Source organism: Chroicocephalus ridibundus, chromosome 1 (genome assembly GCF_963924245.1).
Source record: "Chroicocephalus ridibundus chromosome 1, bChrRid1.1, whole genome shotgun sequence".
Classification (NCBI taxonomy): Eukaryota; Metazoa; Chordata; class Aves; order Charadriiformes; family Laridae; genus Chroicocephalus; species Chroicocephalus ridibundus.
In genome coordinates, this window is record NC_086284.1 from 196,066,233 (window position 1) to 196,093,168 (window position 26,936).

The 26,936-nt window shown below is 39.2% G+C and overlaps 1 protein-coding gene across 1 annotated transcript in view; it reads right to left on the reverse strand.

The window, feature by feature from the left end:
- The window catches only part of ATP6AP1 (ATPase H+ transporting accessory protein 1), a 57,688-nt gene extending 31,175 nt beyond the window's left edge, over positions 1-26,513 (reverse strand). The window contains exons 1-6 of the mRNA XM_063323285.1: positions 26,177-26,513; positions 18,572-18,698; positions 18,399-18,467; positions 10,892-11,085; positions 9,810-9,853; positions 4,411-4,496 (exon numbers count right to left, since the gene is read on the reverse strand). Coding sequence (XP_063179355.1) covers positions 4,411-4,496; positions 9,810-9,853; positions 10,892-11,085; positions 18,399-18,467; positions 18,572-18,698; positions 26,177-26,307 — 651 coding nt within the window. The 5' untranslated portion in view covers positions 26,308-26,513. The remainder of the gene's footprint in view (positions 1-4,410; positions 4,497-9,809; positions 9,854-10,891; positions 11,086-18,398; positions 18,468-18,571; positions 18,699-26,176) is intronic.
- Positions 26,514-26,936: the final 423 nt, after the last annotated feature.

The following is a 26,936-nucleotide window of genomic DNA, read 5'->3' on the forward strand; positions in this document are numbered from 1 at the left end:
GATTGCTCCTTCGAATGTGAAAAATACAAAAGTAAATTAATAAAGCAATTCCTATATTCAAGGATGCATAAGGGCATTAATCCTACAAGCCCAACTCCTGGAAATGGCATTAATAAGCATTTTTCTAACATTTTGTTAATGGGAAAACTCCCGTTATGTAATGTTTGAGTATATTAAATGTTGAAAAGCATTCCATTAATCAGATGCTGTGAAGTCAGTGGGGTCGCTGTTACAAAGTTTAGTCTGCTCAAAGCAGGGAACTGAATAGTCAACAGAAAAGAGAGGAGTTGGATGTAAGAGGAAGATGCAGCACTGCAAATTGTAATGCAATTTTACAAATTTACAATTTTAAAAATTGCATTAGGTAGAAAGCAGAAACGAATAAAATGCAACCACAAACACCTGTCAAAGAAGATGAAAGCTTTTCGTGCTCTTCAGCTGGGGTGCACATGAATAGCACCTGAGGATACCTTCAAAAAACACTTTTTAAGACTCAAATGCAACTACTTGCGTTGCAGATGTTCACGTTACTTAGGCTGAGTAAAGTTCCTGTAACTCATATCTTGGCTCTGAGTAGGATCAAAGACTCAACACACTAAAACGCCAACTAGAGCAGACTGCTTGTAGAACGAAGCAGTCAAAAGCCCACGGTAGGTGAAGCTCTCTGAAAATGTGGAGGCAGTAGAGAAGGTTTAAACAGCACTTCACGATGCATGTGTAAAAAGCGGAGTCAGCAAAATGAATATCTGCTGGGAAGTAGCCACAAATCTCCTTTTTGCAATATGTGATTCCTCGGCATTCAATCTAACTGGGAAGAGAGAACAACTATAAAACTCTCTTGCAGAACTTTCAGAAGCAAACTTGTAAAAATGTGACGTGGGCACCACAAGGATCTGAAGGATGGGAAACACGATGAGACGTGTGATTTGAAGCATATCTATCTTTCAGGCGTTGCAGTCTTTCACCTCTCCAATTACAACACCACAGGTAAAATATTGCATTAGAACCACAAGTCAAAAAAACTAACTAGCAGCAAGCACAAGCAGAGAGATGACTTTGATGATAGTCCCCAAGAACACAGAAATTCATACATTCACGAGAGCTCCTGATGCAAGAGTGGAACAAGGATTGCAGAGGGGTGTGATTCTCCTGAAGAAAAATAAGCTATTGAATTAGTTTCAAAGGGAAGAAAAGTCTTGGGGCAGGATTATCCTCAATTCTTGGGATAAGTTTCTGGGTTTTAACGGAAAAGAAGATGAGAAATGTTGAATGAGAATTGTCTGAGTAAATGTGTATGTCAAGAACTGACCTAAGCATGAGAACTGCCTTTATGGTTGTCAGAGACAAAGGAGATTATGAAGGGTGAGTTTCACCTCATCCTGCAGCAGTCCCCTACAAATCAGGTCAGAAGGATCATACCCTAAAAAGTCTTTGATTGTAAAAAGAATCCTGGCTGATGACCTCATATGTGTACATTTACACTTTCCTTGCCCAGAATTAGATGATACAAATCATTCTTTCAATGCCTGCATAACTCAAGGCCTTAAAGGCAAAGCAATTTAGAGCAAGAGTCACAAGATGTGTCGTTTGCCTTGGAGGAAGGCAGCTCCTTTGTGACGTGATGCGACATTCTCTAGAGGAATCATCAACTACTTAGTGAAACCACTTCATATAGGTCACCAAACAGGTTCTTTTTCAGGGTCTTAATTTTGTCTTCCAGCTTCAAATGCTGAAACTGGAACAGAACAAGAACCAGCCTGAATAAATCTCCATCATGCATTGGGGTGATTAACTGATAACTATGGTAGCCCAATGGGAACTGTGGTTGCACTGACTAAACTAAAGAGCTCTTTCTCACCAAATCAGAAAAGAGACTCAGTCATAGGGCAGTTTTGCTTCCTGTCTCATTAATTCACTTTCTGTGAAGCCAATAGCAGTTTGGAATCTTTTCTGATATGTGCATTTCTCACATTTATTTTTCTCTGCTTGAGGGAACAGAAGAACGAGCAAATGTAACATGATGATGCTATGAAGCCATTAACTGCCCAACACCAAGGACGTAGAGCTATTGGGACACAAGTATCTCATAGCCCCAGTTTTTGGGAGCTTCATTGCATAAAATTAATTTACCTGATCAGGAGCTGTCCTTTTTTTTTTTTTTTAAAGTGTCATGCTTAAAGCTCATTTCCTTCATCAACGAGAAAAAGCCAACTCAGTAAATGTAAATCTTTCATATTGAATGATGGCTATTGATTTTCAAATGTGCTAAGTAATGTAAACTCTTTTCTCATATGATCAAAGCCTTTAACTTCTCATATATAGTGATCTTGGTTATCACTGGGGAGTGACCCTGTGAGTTCTAGATCACGGAATACAATCCCTATAGCTTAAGCAAAGGGGTTAGTCCTTTAGCTTAAGGTTACGAAAGAGTTCACGTCTTCTGCAGTTCAAGAAGAGCTAAGGATATGCAATACATACTAAGAAGAGGTTACATGCAAATGTACAGACCCATGAACCCTCAAAGGTACTTTCTCTTTTGCCTTTTCTAGCTCTTTACAGAAGCTGATAATCTTGAATGCACTGAAATAGCTGAAAGTTATGGTGGTGGTGGGGGAAATACACTTCAAATGGTTTTATATGGTATTGAATTTACAGAATTAAGAAAAGTTTAAATTGCTTATTTTTTTTAAAATGCAGAATGTCTTAAAATACATTGTTTTAATTATTTAAAAGTGCTCCAGTTGCTCAAACTAAGTCACTTTAATTTAGAAAGCCAGTTGAAATATGAATAGCTTTAAAATTCAACAAACTTTAAAAATTGCTCATAAAATTCTTTCTCTTGACACCAATTCTTTCATTAATTAAAAGTATTTTTCATTCCAATTGTTCTAAGTGCAATTTTCAGCTAAGAATGCCCGTGTACCTTTAGTTTCAACCAGTAAAGAGCTACAATAACTAAATAATTTGCATTTTTATTTTGGATCTTTGTTAAGAAAATTTACAAAAAAGGCAGACCAAAAGTCCTGGACTCATGTCCTGTCCTTTACCACAAAAACATAGAGCACAGAGAATATCAATGTGAGCTTCCTTCCTTGTGCTGCTTTGTCTTTGTATTCTAAGTCCGGTCTTCAAAACCCAGTCTCTGGAAATGAATTTCACAGGTTGGATTGCTGAAGAAAGTTCTTGTTTTTCTCAGTAGAACTAGCCTTTTTCCTAGAGTCTGAAGGTACTATTGTGATCATCTTGTTGGATAGTTCAAGACCCTACTCCCTGAAAAATCCCAGATTATTTCTGATCAAACACAGAAAACCTTTGGGGGGCTCATCCACTTTTGCTTTAAAGAACACTTATGAAGTACAGTCAAGTTGCCTCGTACTCTTCTTTTGGATCAGCTAAAGGGACTTCACTCCATACCCATTTAAAACAGGTTTTCTAGGTTTTGTTCTTGTGTTAAGAACAGTTATGAATTTTTCATAGTGTTCCCTCCTGAAAACGCTCCAGCTTCTCAAGACCCTGTCAGCGGTGCTCATGCTAGATCTAGATAATCCCACCAATGGCTTTCCTGCCTCCTAAACTGAGGAAATTATGTCTTCTGTATTCTCAAATGACATTGTCTTGAGTTTGAATTAAATTTCAAATTAAACTAAGCATCATATTAGGAGCTCAGATGTGCTACCACTGGAACAGATACGTATGTTCCTTTCAAAGCTGCTGATTTTCAGCATACAGCCCATCCCTCATATGCCTCTCTTCTTAGTGAGAACTGTATTCTGATTTCCTCAATGCATGACTGTCTTCCATTTAATCGCATTAAAATTAAAATTTGAATATTTCTTGATTACAACCTGTATGTCATACAAAAGAGACAACTCCATAAATAACTATTCTGCATTGTTACATGCTGCTGATATAATATGAAGTGATCTATAAATGATGTTCTGGCTATCAGCAAGGGTGAAAACTACCTTCCTGTTGTAAATACCAAGTATTCACTAAAAGGAATGAAACCAGTTAATTTAAAAATTGATATATTAGTAGCCTTCAGTTAATTAACAACATTCTGTCTTTACTGACCAGCCACACTAGGAAGCTCAATAAGCTTCCGCGTAGAACTTATTACAAAACCATTAGAGTTAAATGGACAAAAAATCTAAAATTACAGTCCTTAAAAATAATAATAAGTTCTAAAGACAATGGCAGATTTATGGCCTCCAAGAACAGTAAAATTTCAATAGTTATGTGATATAGCTATCCTACACGAAAATTCATGCATTCAGTTCTGGACAAAACCTCATATAATACAGATTGCTTGCTTGTGTAATCTTGAAAATCATCTACAGCATTCCTCTGTAAACATTAAGTTGTTAGATGCCAAAAATCTGACAGTTCTAGGCACTGAAGATTACTCACCCTTGAAGGTCTCACTGCAGTATAAATTACTGAAAAATGAATCCCTCGTTCCTGCAGATCCATGGTCAGTCTTCCAATTATTTTGTCTATAAATAGAAACATGTATAATTTAACAAACTCTGTAAGCTGAGAAAGCTAAAATCCTACAGTAGTTGGAGAAGTAATGAGCTAAATGTTTAAGATTATTTAGTTTATTTGAGAAATTTAGGTGCTCATAGAATTTATATGTCAATAGGTACAAATGGGATAAGACATGTTCAGTGTCTTGAAAAATGCACGATTTCAATGAGACAATACAAAGGAAATAAATTGCAACCGTTCAGAGAAGGGGGTGATTTTGAGACTGAAAAGTAAAGACCGTAGAAACCTGAAAGGTTGAACTTTGGGTAATTAAAAGAAAGAGCAGAAAAAATCACCTAAGTGATGAAAGCAGGATGCATATACTGTTAGTCAAGTGACCAGTTAATAAATAAATAATGAAGCTTAAGTGGTATTATTCTGTGAATTACAAAGTACAGAGAACCAATAACTGAAAAACAATACTCAAAACGTAGTGCTTAGTTTGGCGCATGATACGCATCATATTGGCAGAAAGATTCCTTGGGACTTAAAGCCTGATTCTACACCCTCAACAGGATATGGAAAATTTTGCTGTTGACTGCAATGGAGGCCAAAGGAGAAATACGGTGGAATATTTCTGAAAAAGGAAGGAAAAGTTGAATAAGGAAGAGGTCCACAGACGGCTCTACAGAAGATCCTCCTTTAGTTCTGAAACCACAAATACTGTTACAAATATGTGACAAATACTTACAACTGATAAATGTTTTCAAGCTGTACGCAGAAATATTAACATCTGCTTATGACAAGGAGCATAATAGCTATGAATCAAGAATTATTATTAGTGCTGTTATTGGGACCGATAGAGAAATAAGCAAGCAGACTCACTTTTACTGTTTCAGTACCTTCCCGCTTCTCATCCATTTACCACTCTGGTGAACAGATATTTTATAGCCTGGACATACAGGTTTCTCAGATTTCAAGGTTATACTTTACAGAAATTGTATTTCATTTTCATGTACTGGAAATGGAGCTTATATTATTATCATCCTTTTTAACATCTTCTACTTACAGTAATTATGGTCTCCTAGCTGAGTAAAACGTTTAGCTTTTGTAAAAATGCAAGCATTGCTTTTTCTGCAGGGTTTTAACCAAACTGATTTTGTCATATCAGTCAAGAATCATAGCTGTGTAAATTTTCCTTCTAGAAAATTATTTGTAAAAAGATCCACTATAAGAAACAGACTTACTCAGAAAAACAACTGCTCATATACCACTAGTGTAATTATATTGGGCATGGAGGTCCATAGGCGCTACATAACGCAGATTTTGTATTTTATATGCACAGAGTGCATCTCACTGCAAATACTCAGCAGCCTCAGCTAAAGTTTGCGGAAGCAAAAATAATACACAGAAAATTGCATAGATCGCCTTTGTTTTTTCTTTCATTAAAGCAACCGATTGCTTTCTGAAATAACATGTTATTTGCATTTCGTTTCAGTAAGGAGCTACATGTAACTATAGTTACCAGTAACATCTATAACTCTTGCCTTTGGGAAGATTCTAGAGGCAATTCCTTCATTCAGAGAAGCTGCTGTGAATATCTTTATGACAATAGAGTTGACACAGACCTTTGTCTGTGATCAAAACTCTACCTTGCTTATGAAGTGCTTGCAAATTCTCCAAGTAAAAGGGCCAGATTGCCCACCATATTTTAAAGCACCTAAATTACATGCCTACATGGGAACGTTAGTCACCCCAGGCTCTTTCCTTAATGGAACAAGAGGCATCTCCAGATGGTGATATTGATGTTAGAGTGATTTTAGAGATGTTCTAGTGAAGGTTGTGGGGTTTTTTTATTTTAGATAGCATGGATCAAGGAAACACTACATAGCTGTATGAATGTAAAACAGTTTGTCTAGGATAACACCTTCCAGTTAGCATAACTGCCTGCATCTATGCCCTGGTGAAAGGGTTAAGCCTTTCTAACTCATTGAAGATACATCCCTTGAATTTCAACAGGGAGTGCAGGATTAGTGCTATTATTAATTTCTAATCTACTTTAATTTCTTTGCATGGTGTTACACATGGATGGAAGGGATGGAAGAAATGAACTGAGAAGAAATGTTCTGAAAGGGGAAAAGTGAAAAGGGAGCAAGAGTATAAACTATGAACAAAAGAGAAATAACAGAACAAAACAAGATGAGACAGGGGGGAAATGGGAAAGAAGAGAAAGAGCAGAAAGAGGAACACGCTGAGAATCAGAGTGGAAAAAGGAATACACATGTGTCATGGTTTAACCCTGACTGGCAACCAGGACCACACAGCCATTTGGTCACTCCCCACCCCAGTGGGACAGGGGAGGAGAATCGGAAAAAAAAGGAAACATTGTGTGTTGAGATAAGGACAGTTTAATAGAACTGTAACAGAAGAGGAAAATAATAATAATAATTAATAATAATGGTAAAAGACTATGCAAAATAAAGTAATACAACACAAGTCGCTCTCACCACCCAATGGTCAGTTGCCCAGTCCGTCCCAAGCAGTGATTGCAGACTCCTGCCCCTCAGTCAACCCCCATTTATATACTGAGCATGATGTCTATGGTATAGAATATTCTTTTGGCCACCTTGTCCTGTCTATGCTCCCTCTCTGCTACTATGGGAAGCTGAAAAATTCTTGACTTAATATAAGCATTACTTAGCAAAAACTAAAAACCGTATGTGTCACCAACATTCTCATACTAAATCCAAAACACAATTACCAGGAAGAAAATTAACTCTATCCCAGCTGAAGCCAGGGAAATGCAATAGCAACTAAAGGGCCTCATCTTATGCAGATGGAGTCACAGGCATTTTTGCCTTTGATTTTGAGATATGCTGGATCCAGCAGGTGAGACTGACATGACAGAATGCAGCCTTCTCCTGAGCATAGAATCACAGAATCACAGAATGGTTCGGGTTAGAAGGGACCTTAAAGATCATCCAGTTCCAACCCCCCTGCCCTGGGCAGGGACACCTCCCACCAAACCAGGTTGCTCAAAGCCTCATCCAGCCTGGCCTTGAACACTTCCAGGGATGGGGCATGTTTAGGAAATATTTAGGAAAACTGGCAAAAACTGAGTAATAACATCAAACTGAACCTCATGCAAAAGAAAGAAAGAAAACATACTGAGAAGAAGCCTAAAGAAAACAGTAAGTATGAATCCCTTGAAACTTGAGCAGATTTGGATTCTGAATTCTATTTTGGATTTCGTAAAGTGCCTCATTTTAATAACACGCTAAAAACTTCTGCTTACTCCAGCTTCTCGATATTTCAGAACAGCACATTTCCCTTGGGCAGAATCTGAGCCCATTTGTTCTGTCTTACAGAGCTTCCTGTCTGCAGTGAGTAAAACAGCAGGAGAGATTTCTCTGACATTTTATTATATCAAATTTTAAAACCCTCTACAGCGGAAAGGAAAGAAATTGTTGTGACAAACCTAAGAGGCTTTGTGAACTTCTAGGCAACCTACTACAGGTCTGCAGTGATTTTCTGTGGGTTAACAGTTGATACTGCGAAACAAAATTTACAAGCAACGTTTATGGGTTAACAATTCTCTTGTCACGTGGCAGGTATGTGACAAGTAGCATTTTTTGTTGCTTACCCAGGTAGGATCTAGCTGCAGTCCCTCTGTAACACCAATAACTCACGACCTTGCAAGCAGTTCTGAATTTGAAGGGTCTCCTGACAGCAGTATTTGGTAAATGATTGTGGTTGTGCTGCAAACAGTACCTAGACCTGCTGGAGCTCAGATTGCAGGACTTGGAAGATGTGTTTGGGACACTTATCTCCTACTTTTGTAATGACTCTCTTCAGACTCTCTCCCATCTGCTGCACAGGCCTCCGGTGAGATAATTTTAAAGAAATGTGGCTCAGTAACTTTCATTTGAATTAAAACGTCCTGATGACGTTATTTCAAATTTTTATTCAGCAATGCATTGAGTGGCTGCTTTGGCAAATAAACTAGAAAGGGAGGATCCAGCCCACGCTCCCACTTGTCCGGAGCACAGCCGAGACACAGAGTGCTAAGTGCAGATTTTGCACTTGGCCATACAAAGTGGCACGTCTTCCCTGATCCCACACCTTTTTCCTGATAACAGCTACTTGACACAAACAGGAAAGTTGGTATAGCCTGTTCCTCCATCATCCGCAGGTCCCCTGTTAACTTTGCTGTTCCAAAACAAAGTGGCCTGAAGCAGGGTTTGGGAAGCTTATTCTTGACTTTGTGCAGCTGATGAAAGAAATGTCCCATAAAGCTAATGTTTAGCCAAGGCTTTTCCTATCTAGTATGCTCTGGGGACAAGAAAAAAGAATTAAATAGCTCTTCTGCAGTTCAGAGATGGAAATCCAGCTGCTTATTGGAGTACAAAAATCACACTCACTTTGGAGTAGTGCAAAAACAAAGAGAAAGGACACACCACTGATGTATTTTCCCCTGATTTTCAAATCTGCTTCTGATTTTACACCCACAGCTCTGGGCAGAAATAGTCATAGGCATTAGGGACACTGTTTAATTATCAGCCCCTTACACTAGACTAGACTACAGTAGACTACATGACATTACACTACACTGCACTACACTGGGTGTCCCTGGAACTACTACTACAGTGATCTGCAGACTTTATAAGTCGATCTCTAATTTAGAGTAGTAAGCAAAAGCCCTGCAAAAAACAGATGCCTCTCAGTGCCTCTTTGGTGCACGGCACCTCTTTTTCAGACAGATGCTAGTCAAGAAAAGTTTTATTATAGTGTTATATGGAGAGATTCAACTTTAAGAAGTAGTCTCTAATACCTGTAAAACCAATTAAAGACTCTAAAATCAAAGGCTGTGAAGGGCATCAATACTGTTTTGCAAAGATTAGAAAAACACTTCCTATTCACTCAGATATCCTCTGTTGAGATCAAGACCTTCAAACTGCTGGACGGGCCTGACACCTCCAGCTGCTGGTGTGCAAGGAGAGATCCAAGGAGGCAGCCCGAGCTGCACGGAGCTGCAGGGTTCGTACTCTGAGCTGGGAGGATCTCAGAGCACGAGCAAAGGCCCATGCCTGAAGCAGGGGTGAACTGTCATTACATTTCAGGTCACAGAGCTGTATCCATTTCAGTAGATTTTGAATTAGACACTCAGTACTTCAACACTATGATAATTGACTGCTTATAAGTACTGTAGATGGGGGGAAAGAAAACCTTTAAATAGTAGCATTACAGCAAAACCCAGGAACTAGAGAATACAATCTGGTCAAGTGAAAACACAGACTTAAATGATGAAATGTTAGTTATATCTTGGTCATACTGCTTACCATTTTCAGCAATTGCTTCCAGGGTGGAAATCTCATTTAAACCACTAGAAAAAGAGTGGGAGAAAAATAATTAAAAATCTTTTCTAGGCAAGAACAACGTGAACGAGAAATGTACAAATATACTGACTAGTTAAAATGATTACTGTGTCAGTCCCTCCATCATTCTCTCATTTCCTCCTTATGTCCCTTTTCTTCTACAAAGACATTAATAGTACAAGGAGCACATCTTCAGATGATTTCTCAAACCCTTCAAACTACCTTAGCTGCAGAGAAGGCAAACTACTGATTTTCTTTTCATTTGGAGTTGGCCCCTTTTCTAATATTTGTACATGAGCTCCTTAAAATGGTTATCATCTTTTCTTTGGTGTAGTGACGCACAGCTATAGCTGCACTTTCTTAGCACCCACTGACACACGCACCGTCTACCGACACGTACAAATGCCCAAGTAATAGGGCTAGGAAGAAGAAAGAGCAGAAGATGAGCAGAGGGACCCAATACACCCACACCTCATATTTTCTAAATATACGTTCCCCTGAAGGAACAGTCTCTCTCTACCTCTTAGACCTCTTAGATCAGTTGTCATAGGCCTGGAAACATGAAGAATTATAGCCCTCCTATTCCTTCTAGAGTGATGAAAACCAGTCTCTTTATTCATACTAACTTCGGCCTTCTCTGTATGTTTATTTGCTTGTTTATTTATCCTGCCAGTTTTTTTGACTCCTGGAATGCCCTCTAGCAATTAATTCTGCAGGTTAATCATGTGTTGCATAAAATAATTCAGCCTTTCTGCTAAAAGTGTGTTGCCATTTAGTTTTAATAGTTGTCCCTTTGTTCTCATATAATGAGGCAGACAAAATAGGAATGCCTGACTGACTTTTTCAACATGATTCCTCTATTACACCTGGTAAGCTCATTAGGGGGCTTTAAAAAACACCAAATTCACCTTTGCAAGAAAAGTAACTTTGCTAACTCTGTGAGCTTCCATTTTGGTTTTAAAATTTCCTGAATACAAGTGACATTTTCAAAACCTTTAAAAATCATGCACGTGTGTGGGTCACTTTTGTTTGTGACAAGCTCCTACCTGACAAGTGGTCGTAGCTGAACCACCACTAAGTTTGGTTTAGATGTATTCACTTCCAGATGAGAGACATCGAGATCAGTTACGTTTGTTAACTTCCAATCTTCTGATGCCTGAAGGAAGCTCAGAAGATCCCTGGTAGCTTTGCAGTCAACAGCTGGCAAAACTAAAGATGAAGGAGAAGACTGAAGAATTTCCTGTAATAAATTTATGAACAGTTTATTTACTTGCTTAATAACTAAACACAAACCTTTTTTTTTTAATGTATCCTTAATTTAATATTCAAGGTGCGGAACAACCATGGTAAACACTACGTGAGTTCTCACCAGCCTGATGCTGGCTGCAGGTTGCTCCTGGAAAGGGGCAGTGAAGGGACACGCATTGTTCTTATTCCTACACCTTCTTGGGGCAAGCTTAAGGCACTCAGGGACACCAGATTCCTACTGTCCTCTCCACAGGTGTGGTGGGAGAGGAGCGACGGATCATAGAATCACAGAATGGTTTGGGTTGGAAGGGACCTTAAAGATCATCTAGTTCCAACCCCTCTGCCATGGGCAGGGACACCTCCCACTAGACCAGGCTGCTCAAAGCCCCATCCAGCCTGGCCTTGAACACTTCCAGGGATGGGGCAGCCACAACCTCCCTGGGCAACCTGTGCCAGTGCCTCACCACCCTCACAGTAAAGAATTTCTTCCCAATATCTAATATAAATCTCCCCTCTTTCAGTTTAAAACCATTACCCCTCGTCCTATGTAGTTCTCTATATAGATGATGTAGTTCTCAAGCTAAGAATCTATTGGAGAGACAGGTTATGAACGCTGCCAGAAGCAAAGCTCATCAGACAACCCTCTAACTAAATGTCCTCAGAGATGACAAGGATCAATGTCAGACACCTCAAGTTCCCCCAGCTCCATTCAGTACGGCGTCATACTTTGCAAAATAAATACCCTTCCTTTGTTTACATCCTGGTGGTACAGCACACAGTACAGACAAGCACCTAATTTGTAACTGTTAATTAAAGAAAGCTACACGTTTCAGGATCTACAGAGCCTCCAGACACACATAAACAAACTTAATGTCATGTACTTTCTGTCTTTCTACTCAAAATACAAATTATAAAGCTCAGGCTGAACTGGTTCAGATAATCACACATCAAGTTATCTATCACTTTATTTATAATTCTCATAGTGGAGTTTCTGCATTTGAAAACATTCTCATTCTATGAATTTGAAACCTGCATAGTCAAAAAAGTTCCTTTCCGAGGGCTTTTCTTGGTAATAAAATTAACTTGAAATATTCAGGGAAAGAAAATGCAAGATGGAGACTTGAGAAAGATCAAAATTAATGTACCCCAAATTTAAGATCGATATTTGAAGATACTTTTTCGTTGAGTCCTAGTTTACAACTTGTTAACTTTGCTTTCCCATTTTCTATATTTAAGTCTAGATTGAGTCTCTCACTTGATCCAACATTCAGATATTTGAGTTGTTATAGACTCTCCCTCCCCCTCTAACTGATGCAATTGTTGTAGTGTTGCTAACACTTTTCTCCTCCTACTCTTCTTCCTTTTTGTCTGTTCTCTGACTGCCTACCACTTTTCTGACCTGCTCTGGTTCTTTCTAATTGCTCACATGTTTTCCTTCCTAGGCAAAGGCTAGTTATTTTCGCATTTCTATAGATGCTCATAAGGGAATATTGTGCAGTATCGTCTGATTTGCCAGACTGATAGAAAAATAACTGCAGAAATTAAAATAGAGCAGAAAGCACTGATTTGGTTCAGAGGTCTTTGAGTGGTGTTTTTAGCACCGCCTGGAAGGAAAGGATGATACATTTCATAAAATCATAGAATCATAAAATCGTTAGGCTTGCAAAGGACCTTAGAGATCATCTAGTTCCCACCCCGCTGCCATGGGCAGGGACACCTCCCACTAGACCAGGCTGCTCAAAGCCCCATCCAGCCTGGCCTTGAACACTTCCAGGGATGGGGCATCCACAGCTTCTCTGGCCAACCTGTTCCAGTGTCTCACCACTCTCATAGTGAAGAATTTCTTCCTTATATCTGATCTAAATCTACTCTGTTTCAGTTTAAAACTATTACTGCTTGTCCTATCACTACATGCCCTTGTAAAAAGTCTCTCTCTAGCTTTATGTAGGCCCCCTTTAGGTACTGGAAGGCTGCTTTTTTCATTTTGGTTTCTTCGCACATATGAATTTAGAGCTAAAATTCTGAGCAATAGTCAATTATTTTGTTTTATTTTCAATATTTTAATTCCTTGCCCCCTAGCAGCAGCCAGAATGGCAGCAGCCACTTCTTCCAAGGATATATATTAAGCAGATTACTCATTTATTGTAGAATAAGATATAAAATGCATCATTACTGAGTAATATCTGAATTGTGCCTCTGCTCCTAACCAATCCTGCACTGCCATCTGTCTCAGCTTCCAGCCACTGGTATTCAACTGTCTGCCATCTGAAGGGCAGACACAGCTGGATATCCACTCATCAGCCTCAGCCAGCCATTCTGATCCCATGCCTCTTGTTTGTCCTTCTTGACATTTGGCCATTGCACAATTCTCTTTGCAATACCCTTACGTTGCTTTATGCATTTTAGGATTTCAACTACCATGTATGTTCCAAACACGAGAAGTCAAAAAGAGGGCAAAGAGCAAAGAGGACTACTGAGAAACACCTGATTTTGCATTCTGCTGAAGGACTAAACAAAGAGGTACAACCACAGAGTAGCTGGGAGAGGGAGAGGGAGAGGGAGATGGAAAGGGAAAGGGAAAGGGAAAGGGAAAGGGAAAGGGAAAGGGAAAGGGAAAGGGAAAGGGAAAGGGAAAGGGAAAGGGAAAGGGAAGAAAACCTCCTATGGAGTTGTTGGGGTGACAGCAGAGCTTTCTACATTAAATGCCAGAACCTATAACCTGTCTATAGGCAGCTTATTCTGATTATGAGTTCATTTACCTTCCTTAGTGTCCCCTGAAGCATCTCTCCTGAGTGAAATCATAGAATCATAGAATGTGTTGGGTTGGAAGGGACCTTTAAAAGTCATCTAGTCCAACCCCCCAAGTTGAAAGAAACTTCACTCTTGGATTGCATATATCACCATGCAGGTTTTTTTGAAGGTAGGTGTGGGATGACTCTGTCCACATTTCTAGCCGTCCTGAAGCCAAGTAGCTGCACTATGATAAAGCTGTGCTTGGACTTACTTGCCCAGTTCTGGTTTAAGTGTTACGTTAACTGGACTGACATTACACCTAAGCAATTTGAAGCTGGAATGGAATAAATTTAGGTCTATCATTAAAAACCTATTGTTAGAATCTTTGTTAAAGACTTATGCATCCTTCTATAAAGGATCGTTGTTCTGAACTAGTTTATGTTTGGCACAAAAGCCGATAGACAGTACTATAATAAAAATATTAGTTAGGAAAAAGTCTCTGTGTTGGCTCTGAAAATATCCAAGAACCTACACCCAAAGTAGGGAAGCTCTTCCATGTAAAAGAGATCTTTTAAATCTTTACCTTCTACCTGTGAATATGTCATTTAAAATATTAAAGTATTGTATTTATTTTCCACAGCATGGGTCAATGGGTTGTCTATAAAAAAGAAAAATCTATTCAGACTTGGAGGTGCATCTGTTTCTACACACAGTGAGAACTGCAAAAAAATTATAATTGTTGTATTTTAACTCTCCAATTACTATTAATCTTACAGACTTTTACACTGTACCTGTGTTCTCCAAATGTATGCATAAAGCTGTATATTATGATTTTAATGAAAATTGATCTGCAGCTACAGAAAGTATTGTTGAACAAGCCTCCATACCACTGTACTATATGGTGGCAAACATGACACCAGATTTTCTTTCAAGGGTTACAGACAGATCCAAGGAACTATAGAGAGGCAAACCTGAAGCCCGAGAACAGGAGGAACTATTTCAAAGAATAAATACAGACTATAACAACAAGGAAGGGGTATATTGGGAAAAAGCTGACATGGTTTTTGCAAAAAAAGAAGTTGTGCCTCACAATTCTTCTGAAAATCTCCAAAGGAGTCCATAGGCACGTACACCAAGGAGCTCTAGCTGACACAGTGTACTTGGATCCACAAAATGCACTTGGCAGAGCCTTGGCCTTGAAGCAAAGACTCCTAAAGAAACGAAGCAGCTTCAGCGTGAGAGAGGCAGGCTTCACATGGAGGTAGGTAAAGGATAGCTAAAGACTAGGTAAAGAGATAGCAAGCAAGGAGTAGAAAAACGTATCTGTTCCTGCACTAGGGTCTGTTCTGTTCCATATCTTCATAAATTATCTGTTAAAAAGGCATAACTACTGAGTTAATGAAATGTGCTGATTACACTGCATTATTCAAGATAGTAAAGGCAAAGGCTGACAAATTGCAGAAGCAACTTCTGGTACAACCTCTTGGACAACAAAGTAACTGATGAGATTCAATGTGAATTGATTTTAGCAGAGCACAGGGTGAGAAAAAAAACAACACTAATTTTACGTACACAATAACACATAATAGGCTCAGAACTGAGTGTTACCCTTCAGTAATGAAACCTTAAGAGGCACAACAGCTCTTTCAAAATGTCAATTCAGTGGCTGACAATGATCAGAATTGAAAAATCAAATATTTGTAGTGTTTTCAAAAAGACTAGAGAACAAAATACCATCATGTCACTAAATAAATCTATGATGAACTTATATCTTGATTATTATGTAGTTCTGCATGCCCCTTTGTCAAAAATAATATAATAAAACTAAAAGAGGCAAAGAGAAAGGGAACAAAGACAATCAAAACTATAGTAAGACCTCTGTATCACACGTGACTAAGTAGTACTCCTCAGTCTATGACCACTGAGTGAGGATACGATGGAGATACAGAATCACAAATAGCAATGACTTACAATAATAATTATGCAGCTGCACAGCTGGCCGTTAATTGGAGTGTGTTACCACACACTGCAGTTCTACGGAGCCGAGCATTCTGGGGGCAAACCCAAAGCTAATATTAAAGAAAAATAGTTCGTAGGGTAGGTGACTACTTGACAAAAAAGTTCCCCAAGTGCTAATCTTTGTATTTTATTATTTAATTTAAAAGCTCTTTGAATGTTTAAGATGAATGATCTACCTATAAGATTCCTTTTGTGTTAAATGGAAATAGAATTCTTTTATTGCATACAAACCCATTGATCCCAAAAGCTCAAAACAGCTGCTAATGTAGCTGAACAAACCTAATATCTGCAAATGTCCCTGTGGTTTACAAGCCTATAACTCTTTTACAAATAACACTTCCTTCCTGTAGTACACATGCTGCTACATGCACATATACATTCTAAATATGATCTCCAGTTTAGGTTTGTGAATAAATTTGCATTTCTGAAGTTCAAAAGGAGGATACTCGAGTGACATGGAACATTTATTGTAACTTAATGAATCACTCGTGTAATATAGAGTGTGAAGGTATAAAAATTTGTGATTATGCAACATCAAAGATTCTAATTTCCCCAGAGAGAAAACTCAGACCTGACCTTCACTTTGTCCTTTGTTCTGTGAATATTATAACAGAGTCTTTCATAGCATGATTAAGAATGGATTTCTTTCCCAAAGTAGCTCAAGTGGAGTGCAACTGAGGCAACAGCAACCGAGCAAATTTTTGTAGCCTCTGTCACATTCAAGATGGAACCGGATGTTTATAAAGATCCTTTCTGGCCCTAAAAGCTACAAGTCTGTGCAAGAGATATTGACAAAATTCTCCATATGGGCACCTAAGCAAAAAAGAAATATTTAGTTTATATGTCTCATTTTCCTTCACTCAAGTTTCAGCACCTCACTCCCACAAAACTATGCTAGAAAAGTATTAAGATTGCCAAGTCTAACAGAACCGATCTAGGAAGTTCTGGTGAGCAACCCAGGAGTTAAGGTGAGCAATATGTCAAAAGAAACTTTTCAGTTTTAAAGAAGCTGTAATGACAAAAAGTTTCTCAGCTCCAAGACAGAAAGGGAACAGAGGCAAGGTTAGAAAGCAAACAAACTGTTACTGACACTAATTCAGCTTGTTGAAAACCTGGGTTTAAATCTTTGCTGGGCCAGATTGTCCTGCTGTGAGGACAAAAGATTTACTTACTGGGTTCCCGGTCCACTCAGTATACCACCTGATTTCTCAACCCATCAGTCTCTGGACTCATCTCTACCCTCAGCTCTACCTACAGGTCTGGTGTAGTCCTGCTTACAAGGCAAAAGAAGAAAGTTTTAAATACTTTAATATCTGTCCTTTTAGATATCCAGGGCCTACTTAAATAAGACCACGACATCATCAGGAGCTTGCAGTGTCACGTGTGCATTTCACACAGCTTCTAAAATCAAACCAGCTTTGCAGTCAGGCAGCAACAAAACTTGCTCCAGACACAGCCTTGCACAGATTTTAAACCCAGAGAAGATAAGGCACACCAGAGAAGTACCACAGTACCTCTGCCTGTGGGCGCAACCGCTGATCCTTGCACTACAAATGATTATTACTCCCATTCGTTCCTCAGAAAACCCATGTACGTACTCTGAATAGCTGTTTTTGTTCCAGCATCAGTGTTAAAACGCTGTTAAAGAGACGAAGATCTCCAGTATCCTTGACACAAGGAAGACGTGAGGTTCTTAGTACAGATGTAGACACAGGTAATATGTGAATATTTATGTATTTAATTACACATACAGCTTGCCGTGTGGTGCTTGGGAATGCACACTTCCTCATGTGCTCTGCTAGCAGTTACATTACTAATGGCTGCGTTCACGCTGCTCTGCCTACGGGAATGCCTTATGACTTCCACATGTCAACACTTCCTTTGTCTAATTACAGTTCAGTAAACTGTCATGCAAGTATAACATGCACAAAATCTCTAAACCTCCTGATTGAGAAGGTAAGTTGAAGTTGCTGACCGGCTCAGGAGGACTCTGTCTTGCATTCTGTGCCTGGAGTTAATTTCAAATTTCAAAGTAGCATGGCTTATTTTCATGAAGATTAAAGCAATCTAGTATCTAGTCATATATTAACCACATGAAAATATAAAAGTTAATTCTCTGCATGAGTTAAGAGAGCTTCAATTTTTATGAAAATAAAATAGATGTTCAGTTCTGAAAATTGGGAATAAATAATTGATTCCTACAACTTCTTTTCTTCTAACAGCTTCAAAACAGAATTTTGGGGTGCCAGTCTGGAAGTTTATATTGTTTTTTAGAATAGAAAATTGCAGCATGTTTAGGAACAATTTTGTCAGTTATGATGACTTCTGAAAACTTGATCTTCAGAAATAAAATAGCTACAAAACAATTCTACAAACTCAGTTGATTTCCTTTAACCCATTTGCTTAAACTGAAATAATCTCAATAAATGATTTAAATAGGAAAAATGCTGTGATTCAGTTTAATTTTTCCCAATTATTGCTCGTTTGCATCTTTCTTATACCTTTTTTAATATTAAATACTGCATATAAAGAAATAAAAAAAGAAATGCTTGCCTGAACATTTTGAAATGGATTCTTGTTACCGTAGGATTCGCTGAGGTATGTGAAATCATCTACGCTAAGCTGAAAAACAAAGAGAGAGATTGGTGAGAAGGAGCCACGGCGTTTCCTTTAGGTACAGACTTGCACTCGGCATTGGTGAGAGAAGGGGAATTAATGTCACATACTGTATCTTGCAGGAACAAGATGAGGTTTCTGGAATTCTGGGTAAAAACAGGTTGCAAGAGTACGGTCAGCTCCTGTGCTGAGACAACGTGTCCTTCGTGCAAAGCAGTGTCTGGATTCCACTGTGATCTACAAAGAAAAAAATTTTTATCCGTAAAATTTGCTGCAATGATGACACCGCTTCTTTCTTTAAATGTGCAGCAGCAGGTAACGATATAATCACCTTTGGATTAAGATCAGGTTTACAGTTCAGTTTACTTTCATTCTACTCAAGAGGAAAAGAACTTGCCCGTTTATGCCCATACCACATTAACTGTGTTACAGCAGGAATGAAATTGGTCCAATCAAGGTAACTGTCTCTCTCTAATTTCTTGTTTGTGTACAACAGCACAGTTGCATCTTCCAAAAAATTAGCTACTAAGTGGAATGAAGAAGAATACGTTGAAAATCTTCAGAGAGAATTCCCAAGGTGAATCCTGTCAGACATCTCGGTGGCCAGAGAGGAGAACTCGGGCTAGACCACAAGTTATCATAAATCAGTATTTTTTCATAAACATTTTCTTAAGTAAAAGTGGCTTTTCAGTGTTATTGTAAACAATATGTTCTCTCCTAAGGTTTTCATGATGAAGGAGCTGCTCTGCAGAAGCAGCTCAGAAAAGCCACCTTTCCAGAAGCAGGAGCTCTTCTGAGCAGAGCAGCTCAAGACACCAAGAGAAGCTTACGATTCTTCTGCCAACCTGTCATTGTGAGGACTGGACAGAGAAATAACTCATCGATGTAGTTTTACTACCACCAAAACCAGTTATGGGCAAAACAAGAGGTGGCACTATCCTTTCTACATCTGAACGGGATTTTAACAGTATGCAACATGGGTCTAAAGCGATGAAATTAATTATGAAATTTTTGGTCCTAGGAGCCTTGGCTAAGGTAATATTGTCATTCTGTAAAAAACACGGAGCTTGAAGCTTATTGTCCCACCTTCCCCAAACCCACGTCAGTTGCTTAGGCCTGAGAAACAGGGTATTCCAAACTCTCTAAATTATTCTAATTACCAAGAATAGTATAAAGAGAATTGCGGTGCTCTGTAGCATTAGCTATTATACGATTGCAATTTGGTGAAGTTGAGATGCTTATTAAATTTTCTAACCCAAAGCATTTCGAAAATGCCCCTTGTACAGCAAGCTTTTATGAATAAAAACAACCTTTGCAGTCTCTTAAGATGGAGGCAGAACAGGGGTAACGAACACACAGAGGCGGTTTCAATGTTGTTTCTCAGATAAGGAAAATCTATATTTCACTTCAAGACTTCCCCGTAATTCCAACGAAGACCGCTGAGGGTGAATCGAAAGTGTCCAACTGCACCCGTAACGGCAGAGGTAAAAGCAGAGCGGTCCTGCAGTCCCAGATACCTCGCTCCCTTCAGAGTCTGGGGTTTCAGAGAGCGTTAGAGCAAACAGAACACATGGAAGGCTCATGCCTTCAGGACAACGTGCTGCAGATGTTAAAATTAAATTCTAGTTGATCTTCTGTCTGTCGCTTTTCAAGCTTTAGAAGTAAACCTTGCTGTGCAGGAAAGAAATTTTTTCTATTTGATAGAAATTATCATTTGATATTTTCTTAGTTTTGCTCAGCACCTTCATTTCTTTGTCATTTGTGTTTCAAAACCCTTATTTGTACTTATGAAGCCAAACAACTTAGAAATTGTAACAGACATGCCTCAATTTTTCAGAAAAGTCAAACCTCACGATCTCAAATATTTACGTATAATCTTCAATAATAAGATATTTGAAAACACAAAAACTCCCAAAGATCTGAAGGACTATTCAGGAACTGACTTTCATATTGACTTTATGCATTGCGTGGCCGCACCAAAATACTAATAATATTAAAGGAAAATAAGATAGATTAGATTAAGAGATGTTAAAAAATGGCTTCTGTGAAAGAAAATGATAGCAAATATCTTGGTATGCTTATTTAAAAAACTAACTAAATAAATCTATTTCATGCCTAGTGTTAGAAAAAAAAAGAATATTTGGACAGCTTTTGGGACTTGCAATTAAGAATAAAAGATCACAGAAAGCACATGAAACAACACAATGCTTTTTGCAGCAGCACCATAGCAAAGACTTTTGTCGTGAACTCAAAACTTCAGAAATTTAATGATCCTGTTTTAAAGCATACTTGGTTCTAAGGTTTTCCCTGTTCCTTCAAGCAGCTCTCGTTAGCTATCTAACCTTGAAGAGCACCTTTTGTGAGACTTTTTAGCTTCCAAGCAGGCAACTTTAGTAACTCCAGCATCATCGTTAGAAAAATAAATCTACATCAGTTAGCTAATAATCCTATTACAATGCAGCATTTGCCTAATACTTATTCCACCATATTACACACACATTTAATTTGCTTCTTCTAAATAGTTTGCTGAGCGCTATGCATGGCGGTAGGCGAGGCTACACCCCCTCGTTGCACGGGCTGCTACTGTCAGCTGGATGCAACGATATTCCCACCACAGTTCCGGCGGGAAATGTCGGCATGTTTTACTAGCTGGTTTACCGGGAACCGCAGAGTGAAATGGAGATACGCGACTGCCACAGACAGCGCACCGTGGCTAAGCTGAAAGTATGCTTCACTGAATGCAAGGAACCGGTCCATCCCTTTGACCTCTTCACCTCAAGCAGGCAGCAAGGGATCAGTGAGGGATGGCATAGGATGAAACAGGCAGAAGGCCGACACACATATTGATTGCTGCTATTGATTGCTCACGTAAAATTTTGCTTCCAAAGAGGCACAGGCCTGTGCAGTCATCTGTGTGCCCAGCACATCAGGCCTAACCTCCCCACCGCAGAGCCGTCCTGGGTCCTCAGCCGCGGGGGCTCATACCGACGAGCTCTGCTAACGTATGCGCTTTTCTGCTGGCTAAAAAGGAGGAAACGTAAAACTTAACTGCTCTCTCTTTCCTCCGATAGCCAGAAAACGGGCTACAGAACGAGAAGAAAGAAAGTTCAGCTTGGTATTTTGCTTCTTGCTTGTCCCTGACTGCTCTGACATGACAACAAGTTTGAGCATACAGATTTTCCTCTGACCAGAGCTCTGTCTAGGTAGAACTGGGATTTGAACGCTTACTTATTTATGATGGAAGCAAAGATGTCAAGGTTTGTTGTATCTGGACCTCCCAGAAGGGCTACGGTAAGATAACAGCGCTTCTATCACTCTGACTTGTGAGTTTACATTCTTGCTTTGTAGCTGGCTTCTCAACTCCTTCCTACAAGTTATTCTTGTCAGTTTTCTCTTTCAGTCACCTCATGATTACAGTACAAGAAATAATATTTTCTCCTGCACAGCAGAAGCAAACAAGCTAATTAAAAAAAAATGGAAATTACCTTCAAATACCACTTTTACTCGCAAAGGTCACATGTCACCATTACTACTAGTGGCAGTGGAATGAAAACTCATCATCATGTAAAAAAAATAGATCAAAAAGCTACTCAAGCCCGTTAGCACTCATTATCTCCACAGAAGTCCAATAAAATTGCAGCTAAAACAATTTTCTGTTTCCACTGTATCCTTTTCATTTCCACCTTCTTTCAGCAGATTTTTTCAGCAAATTCCCTGCAGTTTTAAGAAATCCTGCAAATTTACTATTTGGCATGAATGCCTTCTCAAAGTCACTTATAATCTGGATTTAGAATCACAGAATCATAGCATGGTTAGAGTTGGAAGGGACCTTAAAGATCATCCAGTTCCAGCCCCCCGGCCATGGGCAGGGACACCTCCCACTAGACCAGGCTGCTCAAAGCCCCATCCAGCCTGGGCCTAAAGAGATTTGCCAGAACAGGATTCATTTACCAACGTAAGCGTAACATAAATGAAGGTAGTAACATATTTTCAGTGACTGTATGCAAAAAATCATTCCTAAAACAAACACATGAGGGGGCAATCACAAAAGCTAATTTTAATGAATTTATTTCCTGAGGCTCCCTCTCTATGGAGGAAAAGAAATTCTTTTGAATATTGGTTCAAAATGGCTAAGTCAAGTTTCATCTGTGAATCATATCCAAGAGAAACCTCTCCATCTTTACTGCTTTGAAAAGCAACCAGGAGATATTAGTTTAAAGGCTAATTTAAGATAAAGGTTAATTTTTCCATGCCAAAGTTATTTGGAGAATGTCCACTGATATCTTAGTATTACTTTGTGAAAAGCAGGACACTGTGACCTACTGGGTTACTCCCATTTCTTCTTTTTCCTGAGCTTAATGGAGAAAAACTGTTGTTTGGTAGAAAGTCCTTATTTTTCTCAAAGTACAGATCTGCATTTTTCTTTCTAGAGGAAAGAGGTATTTGATTTACTAATGTCCCTGTAAGGATTTAATATCATACTTCTTTTATGCTTTGCACGCTGCATGTGTTTTTCAGCTGCAGATTTCATCTGTGTCTGACATCTAACATCATCTTTAATAGCACGATTACAGTACAATAATAATGCATAAAAGAGAGACTTTAAAGTGTTACATTTTTCTAATACAGCTGTTCTGACATAAGACTTTACAAACACTGGCCAGTTCTAAAGAAGAGCAAAATGTATTGTCCTTCAACTATTCAATATCATATCCTACCAGATAAGCTGGGAGAGGGTGATGGAATAGATCAGTGAATCTGAGCTTCTGTTGATCAATGAATCACTGAAGCTTTAAACTGGAGGGACATGTTTCCACAAGGCAAATAGAAATCCTTTGATAATTGCTGCACTTCTTTAGTTACCCTTCCCAAAACTCTTAATAGTAGTTTTCAGATTTCATAAGCCTGTAGGTCACACACTGCAAACTTTGCATCACTGCAAAGTACCAAGATGTAAAGCATGGAGTAAAGGGTTAGCAAACAAAAGTTAATGTTTCTTTATTTTGTAAAATAACATAAGTCTCCTTTCCCATTGCTTCATTGACTTTCACCAGAACTAATTTCTGCCCCACACGAACTTCATCTTTCAAAAATGCAAAGGTCACGGTAAGAGGAACAATTCTTCCAGAAAATGTTCTATTCCTGGAAACATGATACTGGTTTAATCAGTCCACTATCCTGATTCTTCTTGCTCTAGATCTGTATAAGCCTGAACAAACTGCAGTAGAGCAAGTTGTTAATTACATCTTGGTGGAAAGTTTGCTGTTATGACCACCTTGGATTAACTGATAAGATTTTGCTTATATTGACAACAGGCGTGTTATTTACGTAAACTAGGAAGTAGGACAAAGGAAGCACTGATTTTTGCTTAGACTCTTAGGAGCATTTTTATCCTAAGAACAACTCTTTGCGACGTTTACTTTGCTTTTAAATACAGGTTAGTACTCATACATATGCCTGTGTTGTGTAAAGGTGAACAGATTAAGTATTTTGAATATAAAAAAGCCATGATGTTGAGACATCCGTTTATTTCTTTCAGGTAAAAAAAAAAAAAAAAGAAAAAGTCAAAATTACCTGATCAAACTTTATCAGATTTTGCAGATTCCTATACATTGTGGGTCCCCAGGGACCAGAGGTTCCATTTCTGGAAATGCTTAAGAGATGGGTAGACATATGCCAAAGCTGGTATTAATTACTGCTGGGAAAAGGATGCAGCGTCCAGGATACATATGAAAGAAACACAACCGACACCTCCTACACATCAGTTTTCTGTGGCCCTCAGCGTTACAGCATCACATACGAAAAACCAGAAAAGTAGCATGCTTCTCTATATGGCACTGTATCTGGAGAAATATCTCCTGAACAACTGAATCAATCATTCCTAATGTTTATAAAAATTCTGAATCCTCCTATTGCTGCCTTAAAATTACCACACTGAGAAGCAACTGAAAAAAAGAAAAAAAAAATATTAACAAGATTTAGCTCTCAGATTTTTAATAATTTTAATAAATTTGCCTAAAGACAAAGGATTTACACTAGGATAAATGATAGCAGAATTTAGTCCGATTCTTTTACTAGCGAGATAATGCACTTAATTTGAGTGTCTCAAATATGTTGAAGAATGGCTCAAAGCCTCATGAAAGGTCGAGTGAATCCAGCGCAACCAGCTGAAAGGATAATTACCTCCCAAGAAACCATCGGTTTCGTTTCTTTCCCAGTTTACAGAAGAGTAAATCACAAGTAATACTTTGGGAATTCACATAAATCACAAGTAACACTCTGGGAATTCACACAACAATAAAAATACAAAAGAATCAAATCCCATGAGTTCAGACCTGACAAGAGTTGATGACCAAAGGAGTTCAGAAGCACAACTCCCCCTGCCCAGGCACACACAGCTTGGTCGCGCCAGCAAAGGGACCCAACAGGAATCCCCATCACCGCAGCCCCTTCCGCAGCTCCTTACAGCAAAAGTGAGGGTCATCCTGTGCACCAAGGTTATGTCGTGGTACGGGAAAGCATTTTATGGTTATGAACTCACCCAGCTGGATTGTGACAAATTCAAAATACTGTTGGTGTTATGGTTTATTTGCATTAGAGAAATGAGATCAGGCTGAGATCAGGCCTGTTGACCTAGGTATAACACATATGTGTTTGCTGAGAGTACGAGATGAACTCCCCACGAGAGGGTTTACAATTCAGACAAACCAGGTTAAGAATGTGGAGGATTTAGGAATTAGGAGAGAGTCAAGTGATTTACTCGGGCCAAAACACGCCTTAGGCAAACATAGAGTACAGCAGATCCGTTGTCGCCTTCCTACCCAGAGCAGGACTTTGCCCTTACTCCATCCATTCAGTCCTGTGATCCCATAAGCCCCTCAGGAGTCTTTTCATACAAATCTCTGACATCAGCTTACTGTATTTTGGGGCAGTACTTCCTAGACAACACCAACGTGCATGCCCTGCAGAGGCAGCCGTGTGAATAAGCGGCGCAGAGTCCGCTGTCAGCTTTGCATATCCAGTACCCCAGCGGAAGCCACTGCATTGCCCAAGCTGCTGTATTTCTGGAAATCCCAAGTAATTATATAAAATCCTTAAAGTCTGCATGAGTAAAATTCCTGGTTGGAAAAAAAAAGAGGTCTATATCTGGCTCTTTCAAGACAGGTTCAAAATCTTATTTCATAAGTATATGCAAACCCCTGAATTCCACGTGTCTTTTCGTGTCTGTCAAGTCTCTGTAGCTGTTTCTAACAACTGGTGTTCATGCGTATAGCAGTGTTAAAAAACCTGCATTAAAAAGAACATTAAAGTGAAAAAATCAGGATCCAGGAGTTAGGAAATGCGAGGATTAAGGTTGCCCACACAGTTTTTGGTCAGGTCCTTTTTGTGAGACTGCCTTATGTTGTGCCTTTAAGTCGTGACAACTCTAACAGTGGAGTTCAAGGTTGCCTTAGGGTGAATAAAGCCTATTTACTTCAGACTTGAAGAATATGGGTTTTATTTACTTCTTACTGCCCATCTCAGAACACTAAAATTATAAACAAAAATGGGTAAATTAATCTGTTAGGTTGTTCGACTGCCTAGGGCCAAATTTATTTATTGGGTAATTTTATTGTCTAGAGGTTATTTACCACAACCGATGATATACAACATACTCTGCACACAAACACAGAGCAATAGCATAAGCAGAGATACTTTTTCATTAGATTTCTTACCTCTGAGTTGACCAAAGCAGCATCGGTACATGGTCCGCCGAGAGAGACGTTTGGAAGAGCAGGGCGAGGGCACAGAGCAGCGGGGCTGGAGCCGCAGCGCACAGCTGCGTCATGACTCCGGGCAAGTTCATACGGAACTGGCCAGCTGCAGAGGAAAGTCCCAGCGTACCCACGGCTGCACTTTCCGGTTCAGTTGCAGCTATCCGGATTCAGCCGGGCTGCTGGGTGAGGTTGCTCTGTAACGACAGCGGGGGATTTCCAAAACACGGACCTCCTTAGTTTGAAGTCAGGAGTTATATATATATTTTTTAATAACTTTCAGTTTGGTGATTTAAGCAGCTCATAAAACTCTCCGCAGCATAAGCACAGGCAGATTCCTCTGACTTTCTAGGACAACGGAGAGTTATGAAGTCCAAACTCCTGTCCTACTGTTCTCTAACTCCCTGATAACTGCAGGCTGATAACAGAGTTGCTCAATTTTAAAATGGAGTTTATAGAAAAGTTTTCTGTACTGCACAAAATGTATTCTGCAGAACTTTTATCTTCTTCCCCTGCTACATATTACCACGTCCCTCAGCTTAGCTCTTTCACATGTATTGAGAGCTGGTGTCACACATTCGGGTGTTGACAGGTTTGAAATCTGCAGTAAATCTATCTATTGCAGATTCCAGCAAGAAGGAAGAGAGTGAGAAAATGGTACTTTTGGACCGTATCCACTGAAACATGGAATTGTTCAGCTGCCTTTGGCACGGAGCGAAGC